The sequence below is a fragment of the Leptodactylus fuscus genome, chromosome 5 (genome assembly GCF_031893055.1).
Source record: "Leptodactylus fuscus isolate aLepFus1 chromosome 5, aLepFus1.hap2, whole genome shotgun sequence".
Taxonomy (NCBI): domain Eukaryota; kingdom Metazoa; phylum Chordata; class Amphibia; order Anura; family Leptodactylidae; genus Leptodactylus; species Leptodactylus fuscus.
The window spans coordinates 11327024-11353113 of record NC_134269.1 but is presented as its reverse complement, the minus strand read 5'-3'; the positions used below and the strand labels follow the sequence as shown (position 1 = coordinate 11353113).

At 45.3% G+C, this 26090-nt stretch overlaps 1 protein-coding gene across 1 annotated transcript; it reads right to left on the bottom strand.

The window, feature by feature from the left end:
* Positions 1 to 1290: 1290 nt before the first annotated feature.
* On the bottom strand, positions 1291 to 25544 carry LOC142204417 (uncharacterized). Its single transcript, XM_075275729.1, has 8 exons — positions 25508 to 25544; positions 22378 to 22731; positions 18557 to 18649; positions 11253 to 11277; positions 6757 to 6794; positions 5072 to 5118; positions 3642 to 3722; positions 1291 to 1435 (listed from the first exon to the last, which is right to left on the bottom strand). The coding sequence occupies exons 1-8, from the start codon at positions 25542 to 25544 to the stop codon at positions 1328 to 1330; spliced, it is 783 nt and encodes a 260-aa protein (XP_075131830.1). The 3' UTR covers positions 1291 to 1327.
* Positions 25545 to 26090: the final 546 nt, after the last annotated feature.

Sequence of the window (26090 nt, the reverse complement as noted above, 5' to 3'; positions counted from 1 at the left end):
CTGGTCTATAGTCTCTCACTCTGCCAAATCAGTATCCCTGCGCTATGCTGAGGAGGCCCAAAAGACCGAAACAGCGCTGTCCATAGCTGGGAATCTGTTCCTTTTGGAATAGAAATACTAATTTGGCAATTAAATCCGCATCATGTTAATAAGCTTATTAACGGAGTCATGCATGATGATAGGGAGGCTGCCCTCTAGAGGGCGGTGTACAGAGGCACTGTTCTCCTAATTACATCCTGCAGAATAGATTTGCATATTTTTTTTTAGTTAGTACATCTGACATTCACTTTGAATAGGAGGTAACACAGAACAGAAATTATGAAACCAACGTTTGCTAATGTGCCGGACATTTGTTTGGCAATCGTTACATCTCCAAGACTGAAAACATGAGAGGACATGAAAGTCTTCTTAAAATTTCTGCTCATATTAGGCTTAGAAGTTCAGTGGTTTTCAGTGCTAGATAGTTGTTTGTGTACGTAGAGAAGGCTGTAGGGTCGTCTATTGATCAGAGACCTACAATAATAGCTAAGAAGTTTAGATGGATTGTATGTACGTCATGATAGGCTCCCTTTAATGCCACCAATGACTGGTACTGCTAGGATTCAGCGATAGACTACTTCTTCATATAAAGAAGTCATCTAGCCATGTGTAGAGAGATTCAGAGTACTTAATCATATTTAAAGGGGTTCTGCAGGAATTACAGGAAACACAGTTGTGGGCGGGATGGGCGTAACACAAATAAAGTCATACTTACCCGAATCCCGGAGCTTGATTGTGCAGTCCTGGTTCCCTTTTCCTCCCATCCTAGGACTTGACACATTGGGAGAAGAGAGGCTGATATGATCGCTGAGACCTATCGGTGGTCACAAGTGAAGCATCTGAATAATGTCATCAGTCACCTTACCAGGAACTGCTGAGACCAATGATTGGTCAATGTGGTCATGTGAACCTTTCTACTTCCAGCCCAATGAGTACTGGCACAAGTGGGAAAGGGGATCAGGATTGTACAACAGAGTACCCCAAATAGGTTAGCATGACTTTTTTGTTTGTTTGTTTTATACCCACTATGACCCGCCCCCGAGTTTCCTTTGATTCCTAGAAAACCCCTTTAATATTATAGAGACGAGGTTTTACTTAGTAAGATAGAAACTGATACAAAATATATGAAGTCACAAGATTACACAATGTACAGATCACAGAAGTCAGGAATAAAGTCTCATTGATTTATTAACCTTTCGTAGTACAACAAACTTTATGACAAGATGTAAGGTCCGAAATATAACGCGGTGACCTAAATAGATAATCTATGGCAGTGACACGTTCCTCCTTATTTCCTGACAGCAGCGTAGACGGTTTGTTCTCCTTCCTCTCGGGATGAAGCCAGATTCCGTTGTTGTAGTTTGGTTTTGTTTACCTGAGCATAGACAATGTTCTCCTAGGTAGTGAAATGTAATAGGGATTAATAGCAGAATAAAGACGTATCAGTAACAGCCATGTCATCAATCCAACTGGCTCAATTTATATCTTCTACAGATGGATATAGTTACACATGGATAGCAACAAATAGAGAAGATCCATCCGCCCATATTTGTATATGGGAACTGAAGATTGTACAAGAAGAGATAGCAGTAACAGGATTTGATTGGTAGAATTGGTGAAAAATAGGGTTGAGCGATTGTGTTCGGAAAAAATCGGATTCTGATCGGCGATCGAGAAAAATTCACGATCGCGATCGGAATCCCGAACACGATTTTTTTAGGTGGGATCGAGATCGGTGATCATTTCCCACAATGCTTTGCTAGCTAGTCTCCCATTCATACTAATGGGAGACTAGCTAACATCTCTAGTAGCTACTTACCTGAAGAGATGGCTGGTCCGGTGTCCGGTGTTCTTGTTCTTCTTCGCCTCGCTGTCCCCTGCCTCCCAGGTTAGGAGAGTGTGGTCTGGTACTGGGAGGGGAGACATCACGGCTCCCCGTCCTGTTCCCGACCACACTCTCCTAGCTCTTTAAACACTAACCTGGGAGTCAGGGGCAGCGAGGCAAAGAAGACCGAGAACACCGAGCACCGGACAAGCCATCTCTGCAGGTAAGTGGACACCAGGGGGGACTAAGTAGCAAGAGGATTAAAAAAAAAATCCTCTGGCTACTTAGTGATTAAAAAAAAATCACTACACAACGTGGATTCTAACAATTAAAGCGTTCAATTGTTAGATTCCATGCTGTATAGCGAATAGGATTGTTTTTAAAATCTGATCTCCGATTAGTAAAAAAATCCCATTGACTTGCATTGGGATCGGAATTGGGATCGAGATCGGGTTCAAATGAAAAATGATCAGAAATCGGATTTCAAAATCGATCCTGAAAAGTCAAGATCATAAGTGACCATGTCAAAAGTTCACCATAGGGCTCCGCCATTCCTAGTTACACCATTGATTCCATCTAACATTCAACCACATACAATATCACTGATTGTCTCCAAGCTTAAGCTATTATAATGTATTTTTTTATTACTATTAACACATCATATTATAGTAATAACAGTTTGTTTTGCCTTGGTAAAATAATTGGATAATTTTAGAAGATCTTGTATTTCATCACTCATGTTCGCTAAGTCTTGCAATACACATCTACTTCCCGAAAATACAAGTAACTGTAGCAATGCACGGCCTGTGCTAAGAACAATACTTACTCTATACAATAGCTTATTGTGCACAGTGCTACCTATATACATGTCTCCAGGCAGCTGCTTATCTATGTGACTATCTAGGAAGCAATGGATGGACTTGTAAGGAAAATTTTCTCCCCCTATGGAATAAAGTTTCTTATAAGAATAATTTTTTGTATTTTATACAAATAGGGAAGAGGACCAGCTGTCAGGATTACACAATTCCCAAATCTAATGGAATTGCTAATATAGTAATTTCCTAATTCACAGCAGATGACTAATAGGACAAAGAGCCAGAAAGTGACAATCTACCTAAAATCCTGCCCCATTCTGGTTTGTGGAGTCTAAGATCTCCCCGAAGTATTCAGCAGAGACGGCTGCAAGGCAGGTTGGACTTGGCCGCTCGGAAACTGATTTTTACCCCATTATAGGGTGCCGGAGAACAGGTGGATTTGTAGGCTAAGGGTCAAACCAGAAATCTTATTGCATCTAAAACAGTAAAACACAAGCCAGGGTCAAAAGCTTGCACAGGAATAACCAAAACAAAAGCAGATGAACATCAGACATCCAGGCCACAGAGGAGTCCAAGGTGTCCTAGGTAAAGCCAAATCAGAAACAGAGAAGATATCCAAGAGTACAACCGGAGATCAGTGACCCAGGGAGTCAGCAAAAAACAGGGACACGTGCTGGGGAGTAAAGTCTGAGAACACAGAGCCTAGAAAACTAATGTAATCACAGGCAGGTAATAAGTGTCAGGTTACCGTACCCCGCCTCAGCCCTACTGGAAACTGAAGTACAGCCCTGATGGATCCTGCGTCTCCAACCACTGACCTGACTAAAGCAACAGTCATATAACAAATGCAGATGCCGTATAGAATCCCCCCACAACGTAGTACAGAAGACAATGAGGACTGCTGGGGGAGAAGTAGGAGTGCGGATACTTAGAGTCCTGACCTTAGATGATCTTATACTTACATTATCAGGTTCTTCTCTTTCTCTTTCTATCGCTTCGTCCTTTGCTTCCTCCTTACACTCCTTCGCTTCATGTTCTGTGTTCTGAAAGTTAAATATATGGAGTTTTTTGTACGGTCAGCATTTTTAAGTCACAAAAGTATATTCCTAAACTGAAACATAAAAAGTAACATGACGAACGTATCGGAGCAAATTGGAGAAAATATAAGTGAAAACAAGAATAACCTGCAATAATTCAGGTTTTATCATGGTTGTCCAGAAAACTAGATGTTATTGTGTATGAAATATGAAGTAATAATTACTAATGTGCTGTTTGCTTAAAGGGAATGTATCACCTGAAATTACAGATTTTTAAAACATAGGTTTTTTGTTATATTTTTTAAAACCTCTTTTTTTTGTAGATAAGACGTCAGAGTAGCCTTTAGAAAGGCTATTCGTCTCTTACCTTTAGATGTGGTCTCCACCGCGCCCTTCCTTAGAAATACTGGTTTTTACCGGTATGCAAATTAGTTCTCACAACGATGGGGGCAGGCCCCAGTGCTGAAAATGCGATGGGGGCATCTCCACTGCTGCTCGAGAACACGCTCCAGCGACGCCTCTATCTTCGGGTGGATCCTCCCCTAATCTGTCGTCTTCCTCCTGCGTCACCTCCGACGCCTGCGCAGTTGGCTCTGCCAGTGAGACACCATCAGAGCTGAGTGCGAATGCCGGCCGGCGGCCATTTTTGGGAGGCCGCTCCTGCATTGAACTACAAGAGCAAGAGCGGCCTCCCAAAAATGGCCGCCGGCTGGCATGCGCAGTCAGCTCTACTAGTGTCTCACTGGCAGAGCCAACTGCGCAGGCGTCAGAGGTGACACAGGAGGAAGACGACAGAGAAGGGGAGGATCCAGCCGAAGATAGAGGCGTTGCAGGATTGTGTTCTCGAGCAGCAGTGGGGACGCCCCCATCGCATATTCAGAGCTTGGACCCACCCCCATCACTGCCAGAGAACTAATTTACATACCAGTAAAAAACGGTATTTCTAAGGAACGGCGCGGTGGAGATCACGTCTAAAGGTAAGAGATAGTCCCATTATAGTCTATGGGACCTGTGTGCTTGAACCGCACAGCGCTTGCAGTTGCGCTTGTGTTCTGTTTGTAGAGGTATGTGTGAACCGGGCATAACTCTGACCTTGTCATTAGTATCAAACTAGACCATTGGAGTCCATCATCAAAACTCAACACACCGATCTGCTGTTCAAGTTTTAGTGAACAGGATCTAAGCTGCAGTACTCTGACATGTCCACTAGACAGTGTACAGAGCTGTCCGCTCTCTATATTATATAGTTCTGGCCACCAGGAGGCTGCCTAGAAAACATCACTTGTCCAATCATCTAGAATGGTGGTGACAACCCATTAATAGTTTTAGGGTTAGGTTTTAGACCAGCTTCTGACCTTTGGTGAGATCTCACAGTAGGGTCTTTCTTCCAAAGGTAAATCCTCTGTAAAAGGGAGAAATAAAGTTCATTAAGATCCAAGATATCATTTAGAGCATTACTTTATAACTAAGATCCCTCTCCCAGGTTTATCAGTTTTTCATAGGGAGTTGGGGACTAGAATTTGGAATAAGCAGATGTTCTCAGACGTTCCAGCGATGGTGTCCATTCTAGTTTTCTTCTGGTTTACTGTATTACACGTTGCTCATGTGATACTTTCTGCTAAAATTCTTTATATTGTCTCAACAATTATTTTTTTAATACAAATTTCCATAATATTCTTAAAGAGGGGCAAACTTCACCAGATTCATTTCAACAAGAATTCATGGGGTGTTTTGTTTCAGGCTCAACTTGTTTGGTCCGAACTGAAATTGCTAATATTATACTCTGGAGTCCCATAATAATACTTGCATCTACAGGTCATGATGTTGGCCTATTCCATGTGATCACTGAGGCCCAATCACAGGCGTCAGAAGTTCCCAGTGACTGAGAAGAGACCCGGAGAGGAGGCCGAGGGACACAACAACAAAGCTCAGTGCAGGTAATATACATAATCTGTCTTACTTATCATTTGTTATATTCTGAAGAGATCTTAGGGCCCCTTCACACGGGCACAGAGGGGGCGGATTATGACGCGTAAGCCACGTCATAGTCCGCCCCCTCACAATGGTGGTCTATGGAGACCGCCAGGCTAGAAGTGGGCTGCCCTTTCTTCAGGCAGGTTCTGTGGCTCGGTGACCTGCGGCGTCCGCCTGGCGGCAGTGACTTCCGTGGCAGGTGGCTTTTGACCCAAGAGTGACACGGCTCCCCGCGTCACTCTTGGCGCCAAAACTCGCTATACCGTCCCCCCGTGTGAACTTAGCCTTAGAGATCTTAAAAATTGTAAACTGATCCACTCACCCCAATCCCATTTCTCACAGTTCTTTATGTAAGACGCACCATCAATAAAACATCAAAAGTTTGTATATAAACCAATTCCTAAAAGACCACAAAGCAACCGATTGTCCCTACAACCACATTCTAAGACCTCTACGGACTGTGTTAAGGGCCATTATTGTGTCATTCTTCGGTATTGTGATGTGTTACACTGACACTAGACGCACAAATCTCTTCTCTATCCTGATGGTATTCCTATGGTGTATCTAAGGAGGTAAACATTGTCATCCAAGATTACACAGTGAATAAGAATTGCCTAGACTGGACATAAAATATTTGTTCAACACAAGATTTCGAGCTTCGGATTTAGACTGTATACAAATCTCGAGGAATCACAATATAGGGAAAGAATGGATGATTATGTAGATAATCCCTTAGTCCCAACAGCGGCACAAGGCTGTATTGTGCCGCCGGTGGGACGACAGGGAATGACTACATAATACTACATGCAATAGATTTTTGTTGTTAACTACATGGCATACATGTTCTGTAAGTCATTTATTAATAAATAAATAATTATTATATATTATTTAACATAGGGCGTGGCTTATCCAGAAATAGCTGGGTATTTGGAAATGGGTGTGGCTTAAGATGGGCATCAAAAGTTTATAGGTAACGTTAGAGAAATTTGGATAAAAATTGCAGCAAATTTAATAGCCAGAAAGTTTGACATCAAATGGCATAATTAAATATCACAATTCTATTTACCATTTTCTGGATTATCACAGGTTTTCATCTTCACGGAACTGTCAAGAAAATACAAAAATTAACACAAAAATATATAGTACTATGTTAAAGGGATTCTACCATTAAAACCATTTTTGTCGTTGACACGTCAGAATAGCTTTAAGAAAGGCTATTCTTCTCCTACCTTTCGTTGTCTTCTCCGCGCCGCCGTTCAGATAAAATTGCATTGAGTTCTCTCGCAGCACTGGGGGCAGGCCCTAGCGCTCAAACAGCGCCGTCTCCATCTTCATCTGGGACGTCCTCTTCATCTTCTTCTTCTGGCATAGGCGGTGAAACTTGTAGGCCTCGGGCAGAGCCGACTGTGCATGCCTGCAGCCACAAGAAAAATGGCGGCTTACATAGTAAGTAAGTGTTCATTTTCTTGTGGCCTGTGGGCATGCGCAGTCGGCTCTGCCCGAGCCCTACAAGATTCACAGCCTACGCCAGAAGAAGAAGATGAAGAGGACCAGCACCGTTGTATATCACCCAGTCCTGCAGATAAGTGAGGGTCACCTGAATGAAATGGTGGTTTCCCCTTCTGAATCGCTGCCTCTGTTGTCTATCAACATTTTAGTCAATATGCAAATTAGCTCTTTGGAGAAACAAGGGCGTGGCCTTTGCTCCAAAGTAGTAAGTTATAACACCTTGTATGAGAAGGAAGGGGAGAAGTCCGCACTACGCCGAGGATCTCTTAAAATGTAACTTTTAATCCATCTTGATTAAAAAATAGATTCCAAACATGCACAAAATGCAAAAAAATGATTGCAGGAAAAACAAGAACAGAAACGTGGTTAAAATCCCTGATGCGTTTCGAGGTGTTCTACCCCTTATTCATAGCTATGAACCAGACTCACCATACATTGCTTGGGCTCCGTGTGCTTGCCCTACATAGAGATCACAATGTACATTTTTTCCCGATCAGTATGTCTTTTTACGGCTCATCTACAAAAAAAAAACCCAGATAGATTGTAACCTCGATTAACACATCGGCTACGTTTTATCCCAATGTTAGGATTGGGTCCCGCAGGTTGCTATCATACAGCGCCACCTCAGATACAAACCGACCCCATTACATTTTTTTTTTCCGTTCAGCATTTTCTATTCTGTTAACAGACGCTGACTTGTGGTTGATACTTATAACACTCACTAAAAGGAAATCTTGGGGACTACACTAGATCCCACTTAGTTTTTTAATTTTTTTCCCTTCTTCTCTTTCTTTACCCTTCCCTCTCCTCTTCTTGCGCTGTCTGATTTGATCTAGAAGCGCTAACGTATCTGATACGAAATGACTACTGTGACCTTTACGTCGTTTAATGTCAATGGACTTAACACGGCCCAGAAACGTCATGGAATAATCGACTTAGCTAAGAAACTTAGAACAGATATACTACTGATCCAGGAGACGCATCTTAAGGCCCATAGGCTACCCACATTCCCCTCCCGACCATATAACCAATGTTTTTTTTTAGCTCTCATGGGTCCTCTGTAAGCAAAGGTGTAGCAATAGCCATTAGACAATCTACCCCATTTGTATGTGAGTGGAAAAACACAGACTTGGAAGGCCGTCTGCTTTTCTTAAGAGGTACATTAGCCTCGAGAAAAGTCACGATTGCCAACATTTATGCACCGAATACTGATCAAGGTCCATGGCTAAAGTCTGCTCTCCAAGAACTCTCACAATTTGCACAGGGCGATCTAATCCTAGGTGGAACTGTAAATATTGTTTTGAACCCGCTGATAGATTCCTCCACAGGAAAATTGGTCCTCTCACAGAAAGTGATAGGCAACCTTAATAATGCATTCTACGAAACGGGTTTGATTGACATATGGCGAATAGGGTTGAGCCGATCTTGACTTTTCAGGATCGATTTTGAAATCCGATTTCCGATCATTTTTCATTCGAACCCGATCTCGATCCCAATTCCGATCCCAATGCAAGTCAATGGGATTTTTTTACTAATCGGAGATCGGATTTTAAAAACAATCCTATTCATTATACAGCATGGAATCTAACAAATGAACACTTTAATTGTTAGAATCCACGCTGTGTAGTGATTTTTTTAAATCACTAAGTAGCCAGAGGATTTTTTTTTTATTCTCTGGCTACTTAGTCCCCCCTAGTGTCCACTTACCTGCAGAGATGGCTGCTCCGCTGTCCGGTGTTCTCGTTCTTTCTCGCCTCGCTGCCCCCCGCCTCCCAGGTTAGGAGAGTGTGGGCGGGTTAGGAGAGTGTGGGCGGGTACTGGGAGGGGAGAAGTCAGGTCTCCCCGCCCTGTACCCGCCCACACTCTCCTAAGCCACAAGCCCCATCCTACAAGCCTCTTGTAATTCAATGCAGGAGCGGCCTCCCAAAAATGTCCGCCAGCTGGCATTCGCACTCGGCTCTGCTGGTGTCTCACTGGACAAAAAGGACAAACTTGACCACATTATTAATAGAAGCTGCAAAGACTATTATTGCACAATACTGGAAACAATCTATAACTCCACCACTTGCTCACTGGATAGAGAAAGTGCACCAGATAAGCCGTTGAGGAGCTACTCAGTTGGCCCAGAGGCACGCACGACAAATTTCTAAAAATCTGGTCTCCATGGCTCATAGATCATGGAACAAATCTAAACCGCGAGTCCTTTCCCCATTTTTTTTTCTTTGTCCCTTTCTCCTTCTTTCTTCTCTCACATCCCCCTCAACTCCATCGCCCTCTTTATCTGTTTTGATCCGACCCTAGAAATAGGGTCCATATATCAAGACCTTTTTTTTTCATCCATCTTACGAGCCGATACTATCCTACATATTATTGGTAGAACCTGATAAAGCTCACACTACGTAGATTATTAGTTTTTACTCTGTATACAACCACAACTCACCGTCACTTCCAAGACAAGGACATGCTCCTTCAGGGCCGGCGGAGCCCACAGAGCCTCTGCCCAACCCCCCCCCCCCCCCGGCACTTGCCTGCCCCAGCACTTGCCTGTCCCGACGGACGCCGATGAGCTGAATGCATAGACGATTAAAGCAGGAGCTGTGAGCTCAACTCCTGCTTTAACATTGCGGCCCTGCTTCGGCGTGTGTAGGAGCGATGTGATGATGTCACATCGCGCCTACAACGATGTGAATGGAGTGAGAAAGCGGAGAGAGGAGCGGTGGGGAGCGATGGAAGGTGAGTGTAGGTGTTTGTTTTGTATTAAACATTAAGGTGGAACATAATGAAGGGGGCCCATGAAACTGGGGGCAAATGAAGGGGAGGGGGGGACGGCATGACACTGGGGCAGAGACGGGGGGACATGAAACTGTGGGAAGATGAAGGGGGGGGGAAGAATGGCATGAAACTGGGGACAGCGATGGAGGGGGCCCAATGAAACTGTGGGGCAAATGAAGTGGAGGGTGGGAACAGCATGACACTGGGGAAGATGAAGGGGGGGGAACGGCATGACACTGGGGCAGATGGGGGGGTGGAACAGCATGACACTGGGGCAGAGATGGGGAACATGAAACTGTGGGCAGATGAAGGGGGAGAACGGCATGAAACTGGGGACAGAGATAGAGGGGGGACATGAAACTGGGGGCAGAGGAAGGGTGTATATGAAACTGGGGGAGAGATGGAGGGGGGCATATAATTTACAGGTGATTGTAGGAGGATTATACTGTGTGGGAGCACATAAAAAAATGAATGAGACTGGGTGGAGTCAACATAAAAGTGGGTGGAGCTAAATTTGCCACGGCGCACAGAGCGTGCCGCACATTTTGCCCCTCTTTCTACTCTTCAAAAGTTGGGAGGTATGGCGTTGGTGATGCCACACTCCTGCATGATGTCACTCGCTTCATCTGCGACACACTGTCTCGACTCCCCCGCCTCCTCCACAAGGGGGCCCACTGAGGCTCTGTCGCCCAAGGGCCCATAAAAACCTGGAGCCGGCCCTGCGCTCCTTGCCAGACGTTGACTCCTCTCACTTATTTGTCGATTGTTAAACCTCTTCTTTCTTTTATGGGATTGAGTTGGCTATCACAAATGATCAAACTCCACAACCTACTCAGACTTTGACTTCCTCTTTGAATTTCTTTGGCTTAGTGATTTCACCACCAAGGTCCCCTAACAGACTGGGAGACTCCTTAGACTTTGAAACGTCGGTGATGCCAACTTGACTGACACTACTGGATTGTCAATGTCAAATTCAATCATTTCTGCCCAGTATAATGACGTTATCCTTTTAAAAAATGTTTGTTTTTTGTTACTGACTTTGTTTTTCGCATGTAAAAGTGGAAAAATTTTAATAAAGTAAGATTTCCAAAAATATATATAGGCGGGTCATCGACGTCAACAACCCGCAGACGAAGTCACGGCCAAATGCTAGTCACTTACATAAATGCTAGACACAGAACTGCAGGACGAGGTTTACAGCAATCTGACAATCTGGGTGCGATATATATATATATTATCAATGAGTAAATTTATTAGCACAGACACGTGTAGTATACTTACACATTTTTCTTCTTACAAATGACACCTGAAGATATAAGCAGAATTATAGTTTAGAATAAATACAACACAACAATGTCTCTGGCCAAGAAAGTTAATACATTTGAGAAGACTCCAGCGCTGCAGCCCTAACCACTGAGGCACCGTGCTACTCCTTACTAGAGATGAGCGAACACTAAAATGTTCGAGGTTCGAAATCCGATTCGAACAGCCGTTCACTGTTCGAGTGTTCGAATGGGTTTCGAACCCCATTATAGTCTATGGGGAACATATACTCGTTAAGGGGGAAACCCAAATCCGTGTCTGGAGGGTCACCAAGTCCACTATGACACCCCAGGAAATGATGCCAACACCTCTGGAATGACACTGGGACAGCAGGGGAAGCATGTCTGGGGGCATCTAACACACCAAAGACCCTCTATTACCCCAACATCACAGCCTAACAACTACACACTTTACACACTCAATACCACCTCTCAGACAGTAGGAAAACACCTTGAAACATGTGTATTTGGCACTTGCAGTGAGGAGAGCTTGTCACCAGCAGTGAATTTGGCCCTTGTAGTAAGTTGAGATTGGCACTAACATTTGTTTTGAAAATCAGGGTGGATTGAGCCTCTAACCAGCAGAGTTGGGGCAAATTCATGGTGGAGGGAGCCTCTAAAAACCACAGTTTGGGCAAATTCATGGTGGAGGGAGCCTCTAAAACCCCCAGTTTGGACCAATTCATGGTGGAGGGAGCCTCTAACCAGCAGAGTTTGGACCAATTCATGGTGGAGGGAGCCTCTAAAAACCCCAGTTTGGGCAAATTCATGGTGGAGGGAGCCTCTAACCAGCCCAGTTTGGACCAATTCATGGTGGAGGGAGCCTCTAAAAACCCCAGTTTGGGCAAATTCATGGTGGAGGGAGCCTCTAAAAACCCCAGTTTGGACCAATTCATGGTGGAGGGAGCCTCTAAAAACCCCAGTTTGGACCAATTCATGGTGGAGGGAGCCTCTAAAAACCCCAGTTTGGACCAATTCATGGTGGAGGGAGCCTCTAAAAACCACAGTTTGGCCAAATTCATGGTGGAGGGAGCCTCTAAAAACCCCAGTTTGGACCAATTCATGGTGGAGGGAGCCTCTAAAAACTCCAGTTTGGGCAAATTCATGGTGGAGGGAGCCTCTAAAAACCCTAGTTTGGGCAAATTCATGGTGGAGGGAGCCTCTAACCAGCCCAGTTTGGACCAATTCATGGTGGAGGGAGCCTCTAAACAGCCAAGTTTTGGGAAATTCATGGTGGAGGGAGCCTCTAAAAACCCTAGTTTGGGCAAATTCATGGTGGAGGGAGCCTCTAACCAGCCCAGTTTGGACCAATTCATGGTGGAGGGAGCCTCTAAACACCCAAGTTTTGGGAAATTCATGGTGGAGGGAGCCTCCAAAAACCCCAGTTTGGACCAATTCATGGTGGAGGGAGCCTCTAAAAACCCCAGTTTGGACCAATTCATGGTGGAGAGAGCATCTAAAAACCACAGTTTGGCCAAATTCATGGTGGAGGGAGCCTCTAAAAACCCCAGTTTGGACCAATTCATGGTGGAGGGAGCCTCTAAAAACCCCAGTTTGGACCAATTCATGGTGGAGGGAGCCTCTAAAAACCACAGTTTGGCCAAATTCATGGTGGAGGGAGCCTCTAAAAACCACAGTTTGGGCAAATTCATGGTGGAGGGAGCCTCTAACTAGCACAGTTGTGGGAAATTCATGGTGGAAGGAGCCTCTAACCAGCAGAGTTGTGGGAAATCAGGGTGGAGGGAGCTTCTAACCAGCGGAGTTGAGGGAAATCAGGGTGGAGGGAGCCTCTAACCAGCAGAGTTGTGGGAAATCAGGGTGGAGGGAGCCTAGTATTAGCAGAATTGTGCAACACTTATGGTGGATGAGTATGAGGATGCGGAGGAATTGGAGAGGTTGAGCACAGACATGGAGTTTCATGTTGGGGTGCTTTACACAGGTGGGCACGAAAATGAAGGCTCTATCCAGTGGTGGTTCATTTTTATCAAAGTGAGCCAGTCGGCACTCTCAGCTGACAGACGGGTGCGCTTGTCAGTGATGATGCCACCGGCTGCACTGAACACCCTCTCAGATAGGACGCTGGCGGCAGGACAGGACAGCACCTCCAAGGCATATAGGGCAAGTTCAAGCCACAGGTCCAACTTCGACACCCAATACGTGTAGGGCGCAGAGGGATCGGAGAGGACAGGGCTGTGGTTGGAAAGGTATTCCCGCAACATGCGCCTATACTTCTCACGCCTGGTGACACTAGGACCCTCCGTGGCGGCACTTTGGCGAGGGGGTGCCATCAAGGTGTCCCAGACCTTAGACAGTGTGCCCCTTGTTTGTGTGGACCGGTGAGAACTTGGTCGCCTACTGGAGGAACTGCCCTCCCTGCCGCCAACGTCACATGCTGGAAACATCTCCATCATATTCCGCACCAATTGCTTGTGGCAAGCATTGATGCGATTGGCCCTCCCCTCTACCGGAATAAAAGAAGAGATGTTGTTTTTATACCGGGGGTCAAGGATAGCAAAGATCCAATACTGGTTGTCCTCCATGATTTTGACAATACGCTTGTCAGTTGTAAAGCACCCCAACATGAACTCAGCCATGTCTGCCACAGTGTTATTTGGCATGACTCCTCTGGCCCCACCGGAAAGTTCAATCTCCATTTCCTCCTCATCGTCCATGTCTACCCATCTGCGCTGCAACAATGGGACGATTCGAAGTTGCCCGGAAGCCTCCTGTATCACCATCACATCATCGGACAACTCTTCTTCCTCCTCCTCCTCCATTAAACGCGATGAAGTGGACAGATGTGTGGACCTACTCTCCAGCTGTGACGGATCGGATGCTATCCCTGACTCCTCTGTGTGATCTGAGTTATCCCTGATGTCAATCAGGGATTCTCTCAGAACACACAAGAGCGGGATTGTAAGGCTCACCATCGCATCCTCAGAGCTCACCCTCCTTGTGGACTCCTCAAACACCCGTAGGATGTCACAAAGGTCTCTCATCCATGGCCACTCATGGATGAGAAACTGAGGCAGCTGACTTTGTGGCACCCTAGGGTTTTGTAGCTGGTATTCCATCAAAGGTCTCTGCTGCTCAACCACTCTATTCAACATCTGAAACGTTGAGTTCCAGCGTGTGGGGATGTCACACAAAAGCCGGTGTTGTGGCACATGCAGGCGTTGCTGGAGAGATTTTAAGCTAGCAGCGGCTACTGCCGACTTGTGAAAGTGGGCGCACATGCGCCGTACTTTCACCAGTAGCTCTGGAACATTGGGGTAGCTCTTTAGGAAACATTGCACCACTAGGTTGAAGACGTGGGCCAGGCATGGAACATGTTGGAGTCCGGCAAGCTCCAGAGCTGCTACCAGGTTCCGGCCGTTATCACAAACGACCATGCCTGGGCCCAGGTGCAGCGGCTCAAACCATATTGCTGTCTCATCGAGGAGGGCATCCCTCACCTTGGAGGCAGTGTGCTGTCTGTCCCCCAAGCTGATCAGCTTCAGCACGGCCTGCTGACGTCTACTAACGCCAGTGCTGCAACGTTTCCAACTCGTAGGGGTCAATATAACAGTGGAGGAGGAGGCGGTGGCGGAGGAGGAGGCGGTGGTGGTGGAGGAGGAGGAGGAGGAGGGTGTTCTTCTCGTGTCCCTGCCAGGAATGTTAGGCGGGGAGACGAGGTACACCGGGCCAGTTTGGGAAGCAGTCCCAGCCTCAACTACATTCACCCAGTGTGCCGTCAGTGAAATGTAGCGTCCCTGTCCGCATGCACTTGTCCACGCGTCGGTGGTCAAGTGGACCTTTGTGCAAAGCGCGGAACTAAGGGCCCGCCTGATGTTGAGTGACACGTGCTGGTGCAAGGCGGGGACGGCACACCAGGAGAAGTAGTGACGGCAAGGGACGGCATAGCGAGGTGCCGCAGTTGCCATCAGGTCCAGGAAGGCGGGAGTTTCAACAAGCCGGAACGCCAACATCTCCTGGGCCAGCAGTTTAGCGATGTTGGCGTTCAAGGCTTGCGCGTGTGGGTGGTTAGCAGTGTATTTCTGCCGCCGCTCCAATGTCTGAGAGATGGTAGGTTGTTGTAAAGAAGCGCCTGATGGTGCCTTTGATGGTGCAGGAGAAGGAGATAAGACAGGAACATGGGAGGATGAGGAAGAAGTCAACAAAGTGGCGGAGGCAGATGAAGTGGTGTCCTGGCTCGTCCTCTGGAGTGCATCGCCAGCACAGTCAGCAGTGGCAGTGGCAGAGGCAGTGGCGTGAACGGCAGGCGGTCTTTGTCCTGCCGTTGCTGCCTGCCACTGATTCCAGTGCTTGGATTCCAAATGACGGCGCATTGAAGTGGTGGACAGGTTGCTCTTCTCAGAGCCCCTAATCAATTTCGAGAGGCAAATTGTGCAGACAACACTATATCTGTCCTCGGCGCATTCCTTGAAAAAACTCCACACCTTCGAGAAACGTGCCCTCGAGGTGGGAGTTTTTCGGGGCTGGGTACGAACTGGAACATCTTGGGAGATTCCGGGTGTGGCCTGGCTTCGCCTAAGCTGCTGACCTCTGCCTCTAGCTACCCTTTTTGGTGCTGCACCTGCCTCAACATCCACACTACTTTCCCCGCTTGACATCCCCCCTGTCCAGGTCGGGTCAGTGTCCTCATCATCCACCACTTCCTCTTCCAACTCCTGTCTCATCTCCTCCTCCCGCACAATGCGCATGTCAACTGGATGCCCTGACGGCAACTGCGCCTCATCGTCGTCGATGAGGGTGGGTTGCTGGTCATCCACCACCAAATCGAACGGAGATGGAGGAGACTCCAGTGTTTGAGCATCTGGACACAGATGCTCGTCTGTTAGGTCCGTGGAATCGCGAAATGGAGGTGCAGGTTGAGGGACAATGAAAGGAGCAGAGAACAGCTCTGGGGAGCAGGGACAGTTGGGGTTATTGTTCTGGGAAGATTGGGAATTTTGGGAGGAAGGAGGACAAGACTGTTGGGTAATAGGAGGAGAGGAGGCAGAGTCTGACTGGCTGCTGGACAATGTGCTGTAAGCGTTATCCGACAGCCATTGCAAGACCTGTTCCTGGTTCTCGGGCCTACTAAGGTTTGTACCCTGCAGTTTAGTTAATGTGGCAAGCAACCCTGGCACTGTGGAGTGGCGCAATGCTTGCTGCCCCACAGGAGTAGGCACGGGACACCCTGTGGCTTCACCGCTACCTTGCTCCCCAGAACCATTCCCCCGACCTCGCCCACGGCCTCGTCCACGTCCCTTTCCGGGAGCATTTTGAATTCCCAGGCAGAAACTGGCACTATATGGCAGTAGCAAGAAATGAGGGTATTTGTAACCCCAATATATTCTTTGAATTCCCAGTCAGACAATGGCACTATATGGCAGTAGCAAGAAATGAGGGTATTTGTAACCCCAATATATTCTTTGAATTCCCAGTCAGACAATTGCACTATATGGCAGTAGCAAACATAGTGGGTGTATATAGCCTCAATTCTATTGCTAGGGGACTTGCAGTGTATTTCTGGGGTGAAGGTGGGGGGGCACACCGTTGGAACGGGGATCGGGGGTATATATAGGGTATACGGGAATACACTGACAGTGTATTCCATTCAGGATCCTGGGAAAGCTGGGTTGCGGCGATTGAGACCGTCAGTGCCACGTTACACTGACAAGCTTCTCCCTGGAATTTAGCTCTTACAAGAGCTGTTGTGGTTGTCTTCTCCTTCCTATCCTAGCCTGTCCCTGCCTACCCAGGATCTAAGCCCTAGCTAACTGGACGGAAACCTCCGTCCCCGGTGAATTGCAAGCTCAGAATGACGCGAACCTGGGCGGCGCTGTTCTTTTAAATTAGAGGTCACATGTTTTCGGCAGCCAATGGGTTTTGCCTACTTTTTTCAACGTCACCGGTGTCGTAGTTCCTGTCCCACCTACCCTGCGCTGTTATTGGAGCAAAAAAGGCGCCAGGGAAGGTGGGAGGGGAATCAAGTAATGGCGCACTTTACCACGCGGTGTTCAATTCGATTCGAACATGGCGAACAGCCTAATATCCGATCGAACATGAGTTCGATAGAACACTGTTCGCTCATCTCTACTCCTTACCCATTTTTGACAATGGTCACCCCATAACTGGATATGGAATTTTATGATAAAAGGGAGTGAAGGGTGGTGATCACAATTGCAAAAAAAACAATTGCATCCCTCCAGGGATGACCAGGCCCTGAGTGCACCGAACAGATGATTGTATACTAGGGTTCAGCCGATCTTGAGATTTGAAAATACGATTTCCGATAATTTTCCAGCTGATCGTGAAATTTTCTCGATCGCCGATCGGGATCTGATCTTTTCCGATCGCTCAACTCTATTCATGATATATACATGAATAGGGTTAAGCTGATTTTGAGATAACCTCCGCCAGAAAAGATCGGGATCGGAATTCTGATCGCAATCGTGAAATTTACTCGATCGCCGATCGTTTCCGATCCCGATCGCTCAGCCCTATTGTATACTGATCAAAAGTTGATTTTCTCAACAGCAAGACTATGACACAGAGTTAGTTTCTTCACTATAGCCACCCTTAGAACAGCAAATAAGTGGTTTACAATAGATTGTGGTGGTGTTGGTGGTCTTGATGTGATGGCCATGTGCACCTTTGTGGTTATTTGTTGTCATTGCATTACATCTATTACTGGCTAAAAATATTTTTCAAATAAAGTTATAGTAAAAATTCTGCTTGGTTTTTCTTCTGAAGCATTGACTTGCAAGCTGTTGTACCCCTTTTTCACAGAGATCCGTCTCAGAATGAAGGAGATTCAATGGAACGGGATGGGTTGCGATACCAAGCCCAGTTGCTGCACAAAGGTACCATACAGTGCTTGGTTAGCATTGAGGAGGCTGTGGCGCTCATGGGACCAATGCAGTCTCTTCAAACAGCTCATTGGCCATGGGCCTGGGTGTCAGGATCATGCTGAAATTTAAATGATGTATTGCATTGGCCGGGAATCGAACCCCGGCCTCCCACATGGCAGGCAAGAATTCTACCACTGAACCACCAATGCTTAGCCAATCATTGGTGGTTCAGTGGTAGAATTCTTGCCTGCCACGTGGGAGGCCGGGGTTTGATTCCCGGCCAATGCAATAGAAATTTAAATGATGACCTATCCTAAGGGCAGGTCATTAATTATTAAAGCCTTGAAAATCCCTTTAATTAAAAAACATCATGCATCTGTATAGCTGGATATAGAGGATATCTTGTACTAAATAGCCCTCTTACCTATTCTCTTCAGGACAACCAAGACCAAACACAGAAGAACCAACATGGCGACAGCAGAGGCGGAAATAATCATCACAAGGACAAAACCGGGGTCTGTAGATGAAGGAATTACAAAAATTATATATTGTACATGAATCACGAAATAACATCATTCTAATATGACTACAATATATCTATGGCTACACCATTATCTCGGCCTGACTTTGGTTGAAGGCTCCAATTTCTCATGAAATAGAAATTTTCCAAAAACCTGAAAGATTTGGGGTTCGCCACCAATGAGTCAAGGTAACATTTGTCACATCTGTATAATGGTGTCTGTTATGGAGCCTCCCACGTAGCTTTAGGGCTGAGGTCCCACTTTGTGGAAAGGCAGTTTTTGTTGCTTTTTTTGGCAGAATTTGTTGAGGTTTTTGGTTTTTTTAGCCAAAGTCAGAAGGGGATTGAGCAGAAGTGAGAAGTATAAAAGAAGGATGGTGCGCAAAATAGTGCATGAAGAGTTCAGTAACGGTGAAGCAGAGGAAGACTATGATAGACCTCCTAGCAATGAGAGACCTGAGATTCCAAGAAACGTTATCAATAGAGATGAGCGAACACTAAAATGTCCGAGGTTCGAAATCCGATTCGAACAGCCGCACACTGTTCGACTGTTCGAACGGATTTCGAACCCCATTATAGTCTATGGGGGGAAATGCTCGTTTCAGGGGTAGGCAACATTCGATAGAATTATACTTACCAAGTCCACGAGTGACGGTCAGGCTGGATTCTCCTTGAAGTCTTCTCCCGGCGCAGCGTCCCCGTGTCTTCTTCCGGCTGGAATTCACTCTGCCAGGCATCGGGGCCTAGGCAGAGATGACTGCACACATGCGTAGTCGGCTCTGTCTAGGCCAGATGCCTGAGCAGAGCGAATTCCAGCTGGAAGACGCCGCGGGGACGCTGCACGGAGTTGACTTCTAAAGGTAAGAGAAGAACCAGCATTGATTGGCAGAATGTATAGCATTCTGCCAATCAACGCTGGTTCTGCATCAAACCTTAAACTTTGAACAGCTAGTAGTGTTCGATCGAGTACGAGTATTTCGAATACCGTAGTATTCGATCGAACACCTACTCGATCGAACACTACTCGCTCATCTCTAGTTATCAACAAGCCATTATTGGAAAAAGCACTGGCACAAGCAGTTGGTCCGGTTCTCTCTGATCTAACTTACCTGATATACAGAATGTGGGGTTTCACAGATTCACTAGAAACTGCCTGCATGGAACTTAAAGGGATTCTATTATTAATATCGAATATTTTCTTGCTAACACGTAGGAAGAGCCTTAAGAAAGCCTATTCTTCTCCTACCTTTAGATGTCTTCTCCGCGCCGCCGTTCCGTAGAAATCCCGGTTTCCTTCTGTATGCAAATGAGTTCTCTCACAGCACTGGGGGTGGGCCCCAGCACTCATACAACACTGAGGGTGTCCCCAATGCTGCGAGAGAACTCTCCAGCGCCGCCTCCATCTTCTTCAGGAACGGACTCTTTACACGTCTTCTTCCAGGGGTTGGTTTCAAACTTCTAGGCCTCGGGCCTAGGGCAAAGCCAACTGCTCATGCCCGCTGACCACAAGAAAATGGCTGCTTACAATACCGTGTAAGCGGCCTTTCAGACCGCACTATACAGGTACTAATTACAGGTCTATATTTACTCTGGGTTCAGATGTACTATAGTTGGTTGCATATAAAGAGTCATCACTCTGTGACTCTTTAAGCAGCCACATGTCTATGTCTTATGCCCTGTCTTATGTCTTATAATAACCTTATAAATTTGTCTATTCCTCCATCTCATGATCGTTTATTTCTTCTTTTGAGAAATGTCCTCACCCAGATCATTAACATATCTGTCTCCCATATCTCCAGCTTTAAGCAGGTTTTGCAGTATGCACCACAGATCAGGACCACTCTTCAGTCTATTTGGGCTCGTTCACATGGGCATAGAGGGGGCAGATTATGGCGCGTAATCCACGTCATAATCTGCCCCCTCACAATGGTGGTCTACGTAGATTGCCAGGCATGTTGCTGCTCACAGAAAAAAAGCAGCCTTTTCTTCAGGCGCTTCGGCGGCTTGTTGAGCCACGGTGTCCACCTCGCGGCAGCAACCTCCGCAGTCGGCGCATTCATTTGAGCCTGCTCCGAAGAGGGAAGCCGTGACTGTCAGAAGCCATGACAGTCATGGCAGATGGGTTTTGACCCGAGAGTGACGCGGCTCCCCGCTGCCAAAATCCACCTCACCGTTCAACGTGTGAACTTAGCCTTAAATTGTTGCAACTAATTGTCCAAAACACTGAGCCCACCTATCCATCTAACCTTTTCCCTTGTCACGACCTCACCACTCCATTCCGTATCCACATCTCTCCTTACTAAGGGTCCATTCACACAGAGGAAAAGGTGTGGAATTTCAGCATTGAAAAAAAGCCTCCCATTGACTTCAATGGGTTCCTTTTCTGAAAAAGGAACCCATTGAAGTCAATGGGCAGCTTTTTTTTCCGAGCTGAAATTCCACACCAAATTTCATCACCATTTTCCTCTGTCTGAATGGACCCTAACTTTCCTCACTAACCCCAGAACTGACTGGCCCCCCTTCCGTTGACCCTTTGCATCTTCAACTATGCCTAAGCTAGTAACCAAAAATTCACAGATTACAATAGATGTTATTTCCTACAGCTTATGGTTCACTAAAGGAGGGTAGACAGCCCCCCATAGGAATAAACTATTATTATTAAAATTTTCACTTTTATTGTTTACTACTAAAAGACGTAGCCCACCATAGATTCCATACACCTATTAGTGGGAACAATACATACACACTGGGAGGAGCCCTCTGCGCATGCACAGACTTAGGTTCTCCCAAGTGTCTGCTCTGCCACTTCCAAGTCATCCACAAGTCCCTTTCACGCATGCGCCTGATCTCCGATCACATCAGTGCTTACTCCGCTACTTAAAAATCATCAGTACGCTCATTCCTTGGCTCGTGCATGCGCGCGGACTTAGCTTCCCTTAAATGTATACTCTGCCACCTAAAAGTCATCAGCCAGATCATCTTTTGCGCATGCGCTCCCTCTTGGAGCTTACACGGCGCATCGGTCAGATTACTTATAGACCAGTAGTTAGACATACTGATTAGGTAAGTATTATTAAACAATCATTTGTTGGTAGGACATTATTTATACAGCACAGGGCTGCTACTCCTCAGCACTATTATTTTCTTTCCGAAAGTATATTATCCCTCCTCAAAGGGACCAATATCCACTGGGACATAGTGCTCCAACATATAACGCTACGTACCCCCTACCAATAAAATCTACCTTAAAGATCACATATTCACCAGCGGTGGAAGAAGATGAGTGAAGAGGCGGTTGCTGAAAAAGATGGAGGCGTCACTGGAGAGAGTTCTCTCGCAGCATTGGGGACGCCCTCAGTGCTGTTTGAGCGCTGGGGCCCGCTCTCAGTGCTGTGAGAGAACTCATTTGCATACCGACAAAAAAACGGTATGCGGTGCGAGGAAGACATCTAAAGGTAGGAGAAGAATAGACTTTCTTAAGGCTATTCCGATGTGTTAGAAAAAAAAGTTTTTAATGATAGGATCCCTTTAATAGCCATATTGGTATGGTAAGTATTATGATATTTTCTATAGCAGGAGGTTACTATGCCTGATATGTTCCACTCTGTATATGTTTGTAAAAGTTGCTTTTGTTCTGTTGCCTGTACATGTCCTATTCTTCCATCATATTTTTGAAACAATAAAAACTGAATTGACACAAAAAAGGTTTCACGGTGATATTTTACCTGTCACAATCAGTCGCGTCCCTTCTCCGTACTGAACTAGTTTTCCCGTATTGCACAGTCTGAGCATCACAAAGCAGTAATATGTGGAGTCGTCTGACCTCTGTATCCCCCGTATATGGAGATCGGCCGACCCTTCTATTCCTGTCCTTCCTCTGTAGCTGGGATGAACCATTTCTTTGTAGGGGTGGTAGGCATAAGGTCCGGTTATGTTGCCCACTCTCCAGTATATATTAACCCCCAGGACATCATTCTTCTTGTCTCGGCTATATGAGCAGTTTAGTGTCACCAACTCATCTCTATGACCTGTGATGGTACCTGGTTGTGTCACACTGAAGGGAGAAGAAGACGCGGAACCTAAAAAACACAGTACATTTAAAAGGGATGAATCCAAAATCTAATTACACTGTATCATATTTGAAAATCAGGTTTGCACATGTGCACAAGCAGATTCATGGTCAACGTTGTAGGAATCTGAAGTTGACTACACATGTGGGCTTTTATGGCCCATATCAGGGCTCACAGGACGACTCAACTGTGTCCAGATTAATGCAGGAGCTGCAGAAGAACATGTGCACAGCTAAAGTCACATGACCAGGGTCCATATTTATCTAAAAAGACATTGCTATTTCAATTTAAATTAACCCCTTAATGGCACAGTCTGAAAGTACCTTAAGGACAAGACTTCAAAACTTTCCAAACCTGACATGTGTCACTTTATACGGCAATAACTTTGAGACACTTTAACTTACCCAAGTGATTTTTTTGTGACGTGTTCACGTCAGTGGTAAATATTGCTCAACAATTTTGTATTTATTTATTTAAAAAAACAAACAAAAAAAAAAAAATAGGGCATTTCATGAAAATTTGGAGAATCTGAAATGTGAAATGCTCTGCTTTTCAGACAGACAGTCATACCACCCAAATACATTAATACATATTATCTATCATATTTCTGCTAAAAATTGGATCATCATTTATTTTGGATGTTAGAAGGTTTTGAAGTGTAACAGTGATTTTCCAGATTTACAAGAAAAGTTCCCCAATCCATTTGTTAGGGATTTTAAATCCTTATATATTAGAAACCCCACAGCATAAATCCCCAGATTTTCAATACTGTGCCCCTCAAATAATTCAAAATAGCCTTTAACCCCTTCCCGACATGCGCCGTAATAGTACGGCGCGTGTCGGGTCTGTAACTATGGCGACTGCCCGGGAGCCGGGCGGCCGCCATAGCCACCGGGTGTCTACTGCTTTAAGCAGTAGACAACCGGCTCTAATGCCTCCGATCAGTCCCCGGACCGATCGGAGGCATTAACCCCTCCGGCGCTGCTGTCAAAGGCGCCGGAGGCGCCATCTTCCCGGCAGCGCATGGGCGCCGCCATTTTGGCAGGGATCGCCGGCTCCTGGAGCATGCTCCAGGGCCGACCCCCATTGCCATGACAGCCGGGAGCCTTGTTAAAGGCTCCCAGCCGGTCTGCAAATTCTCTCTTTTGTAGGCTGGTGTATACAGCCTGCAAAAGAGATGATGATTTTTTGCAATGCATTGCAATGCATTAGCATTGTAATGCATTGCATTAGTGATCAGACCCCCTGGGGTTCAACACCCCTAGGGGGTCTAATAAATGCAAAAAAAAAAAAAAAAAAAAAAAGTAAAAAAAAATATAAAAAAATATAAAAAGTATTAAAAGTTCAAATCACCCCCCTTTCCCTAGAACAAATATAAAAGTAGTTAAAAACTGTGAAACATATACATGTTAGGTATCCCCGCGTCCGAAATCGCCCGCTCTACAAATCTATAAAAATATTTTTCCTGTTCGGTAAACGCCGTAGCAGGAAAAATAGTCAAAATTGCCAAACCGCCATTTTTTCACTGTTTTAATTCTGATAAAAATTTGAATAAAAAGTGATCAAAGCAATAACATTTCCCGAAAATGGTAGAACTAAAAAGTACACCCGGCCCCGCAAAAAAAGACGCCCTATGCATCCCCGTACACCTATGTATAAAAAAGTTACGGCCGTCGGAATATGGCGACTTTTAGAAAAAAATTTTTTTAACACCGTTTTGGAATTTTTTTTAGGGGTCAAAATGTAAATAAAACCATATAAATTTGGTATCCCTGGAACCATACCGAAACACAGAATACAGGGGACATGTCATTTTGGCTGCACAGTGAACGCCGTAAAACCAAAGCCCGTAAGAAAGTCGCAGAAATGCATTTTTTCTTCAAATCCACCCCATTCTGAATTTTTTTCCTGCTTCCCAGTACATTATATAGAATAATTAATGGTGGCATCATGAAGAAAAAATTGTCCTGCAAAAATTAAGACCTCATATGGCTCTGGGAGCGGAGAAATAAAAAAGTTATGGGGTTTAGAAGGAGGGGAGTCAAAAACGAAAAACGAAAATCAAAAAATGCCATCGGCGGGAAGGGGTTAAGCATTTCATAATAAAAACAATATGGAGGTGAAATTTAGACATTTAATTTTTTATTTTCTTTTTCCAGTAATACATTTACTTCCTAGGAGCCCTAAGAGTGTTCTACACTATGTTTTATAGATAGGTTCCTAGGAGTACTAAGAGTGTTCTACACTATGTATTATAGATAGGTTCCTAGGAGCCCTAAGAGTGTTCTACACTATGTTTTATAGATAGGTTCCTAGGAGTCCTAAGAGTGTTCTACACTATGTTTTATAGATAGGTTCCTAGGAGTCCTCTATTCTAAACTCTGTTTTAAGCCAAATTAAAAGTGTGGTCCATATCAAACTTGTTTGACTCAAAACAAATCTTTGGACCAAACAACCCAAAATGATTAGATTTTTGACAGATTTGTCCATTTCTAATGAAAATACCCCCAAGTGATAACTGACACATATTTATCCTTTACCTGTGTGGTTCTGTAAATGGAATTTGAAGATTTGATTGATGACCTAACTGCAGTGTTTTACAGTCCTTGCAAAGTGTATAGAATTCTAGAGGATCCATTCCACATATTGTGGAAAAAATATGTGCAGCCTACACGACAGTTTCCAGAGAGAGGCCAATCACTCCATAATTACATCATTTTCCATATTCCTTACATGCACAAAGTTCTCAGTTAGCCCAAGAGAAATTTTAAAAATATGTCTTTACCTGCGATGGTCACCTCCGTGCTGTATTTACTTTCCATTGTGCCATTACTGGTGGTCACACGGCAACAAAAATGCCGATGTTCGTCTCTCTGAATACTGGGTATACGCAGAGAGACGTCTTCAGGGAAGTTCACCAGGGAAAAGCGAGATGTATATCTTGGGAGTAGTAGACCCCAAGTCAAAATGATCGACTTCTCATTATAGATACATAGTTTCCTCTCCACTGTATACCAGGTCACTTCTTTAGCTTTCCCCAGGGTCTCCATTGGGTAATGGCAGGGGATGATCATCTCTTCTCCTGGGACAGCCATCAGTTCTTCTACCTGAGATATCCATTCCCCATCTATAAACAGAAGACATGAGATATACACAGGGTTAATAAAGCTTCGGCAGCACTAAAAGATAACATTTCAGCTATGCTCACACACAGCAGAAATGTTGCAGAATTTCCCACCGAGGAATTTTGCAATGTGTTCCTCTGCAAACCGTCTAAGTAAAAATGACCATAAACTCAGTGGTTTGTGCTGCAACTTCCCTACAGGTATCAAGGTGGTTCTCCTTTAGCTTTTGACATTTGCAAAGTT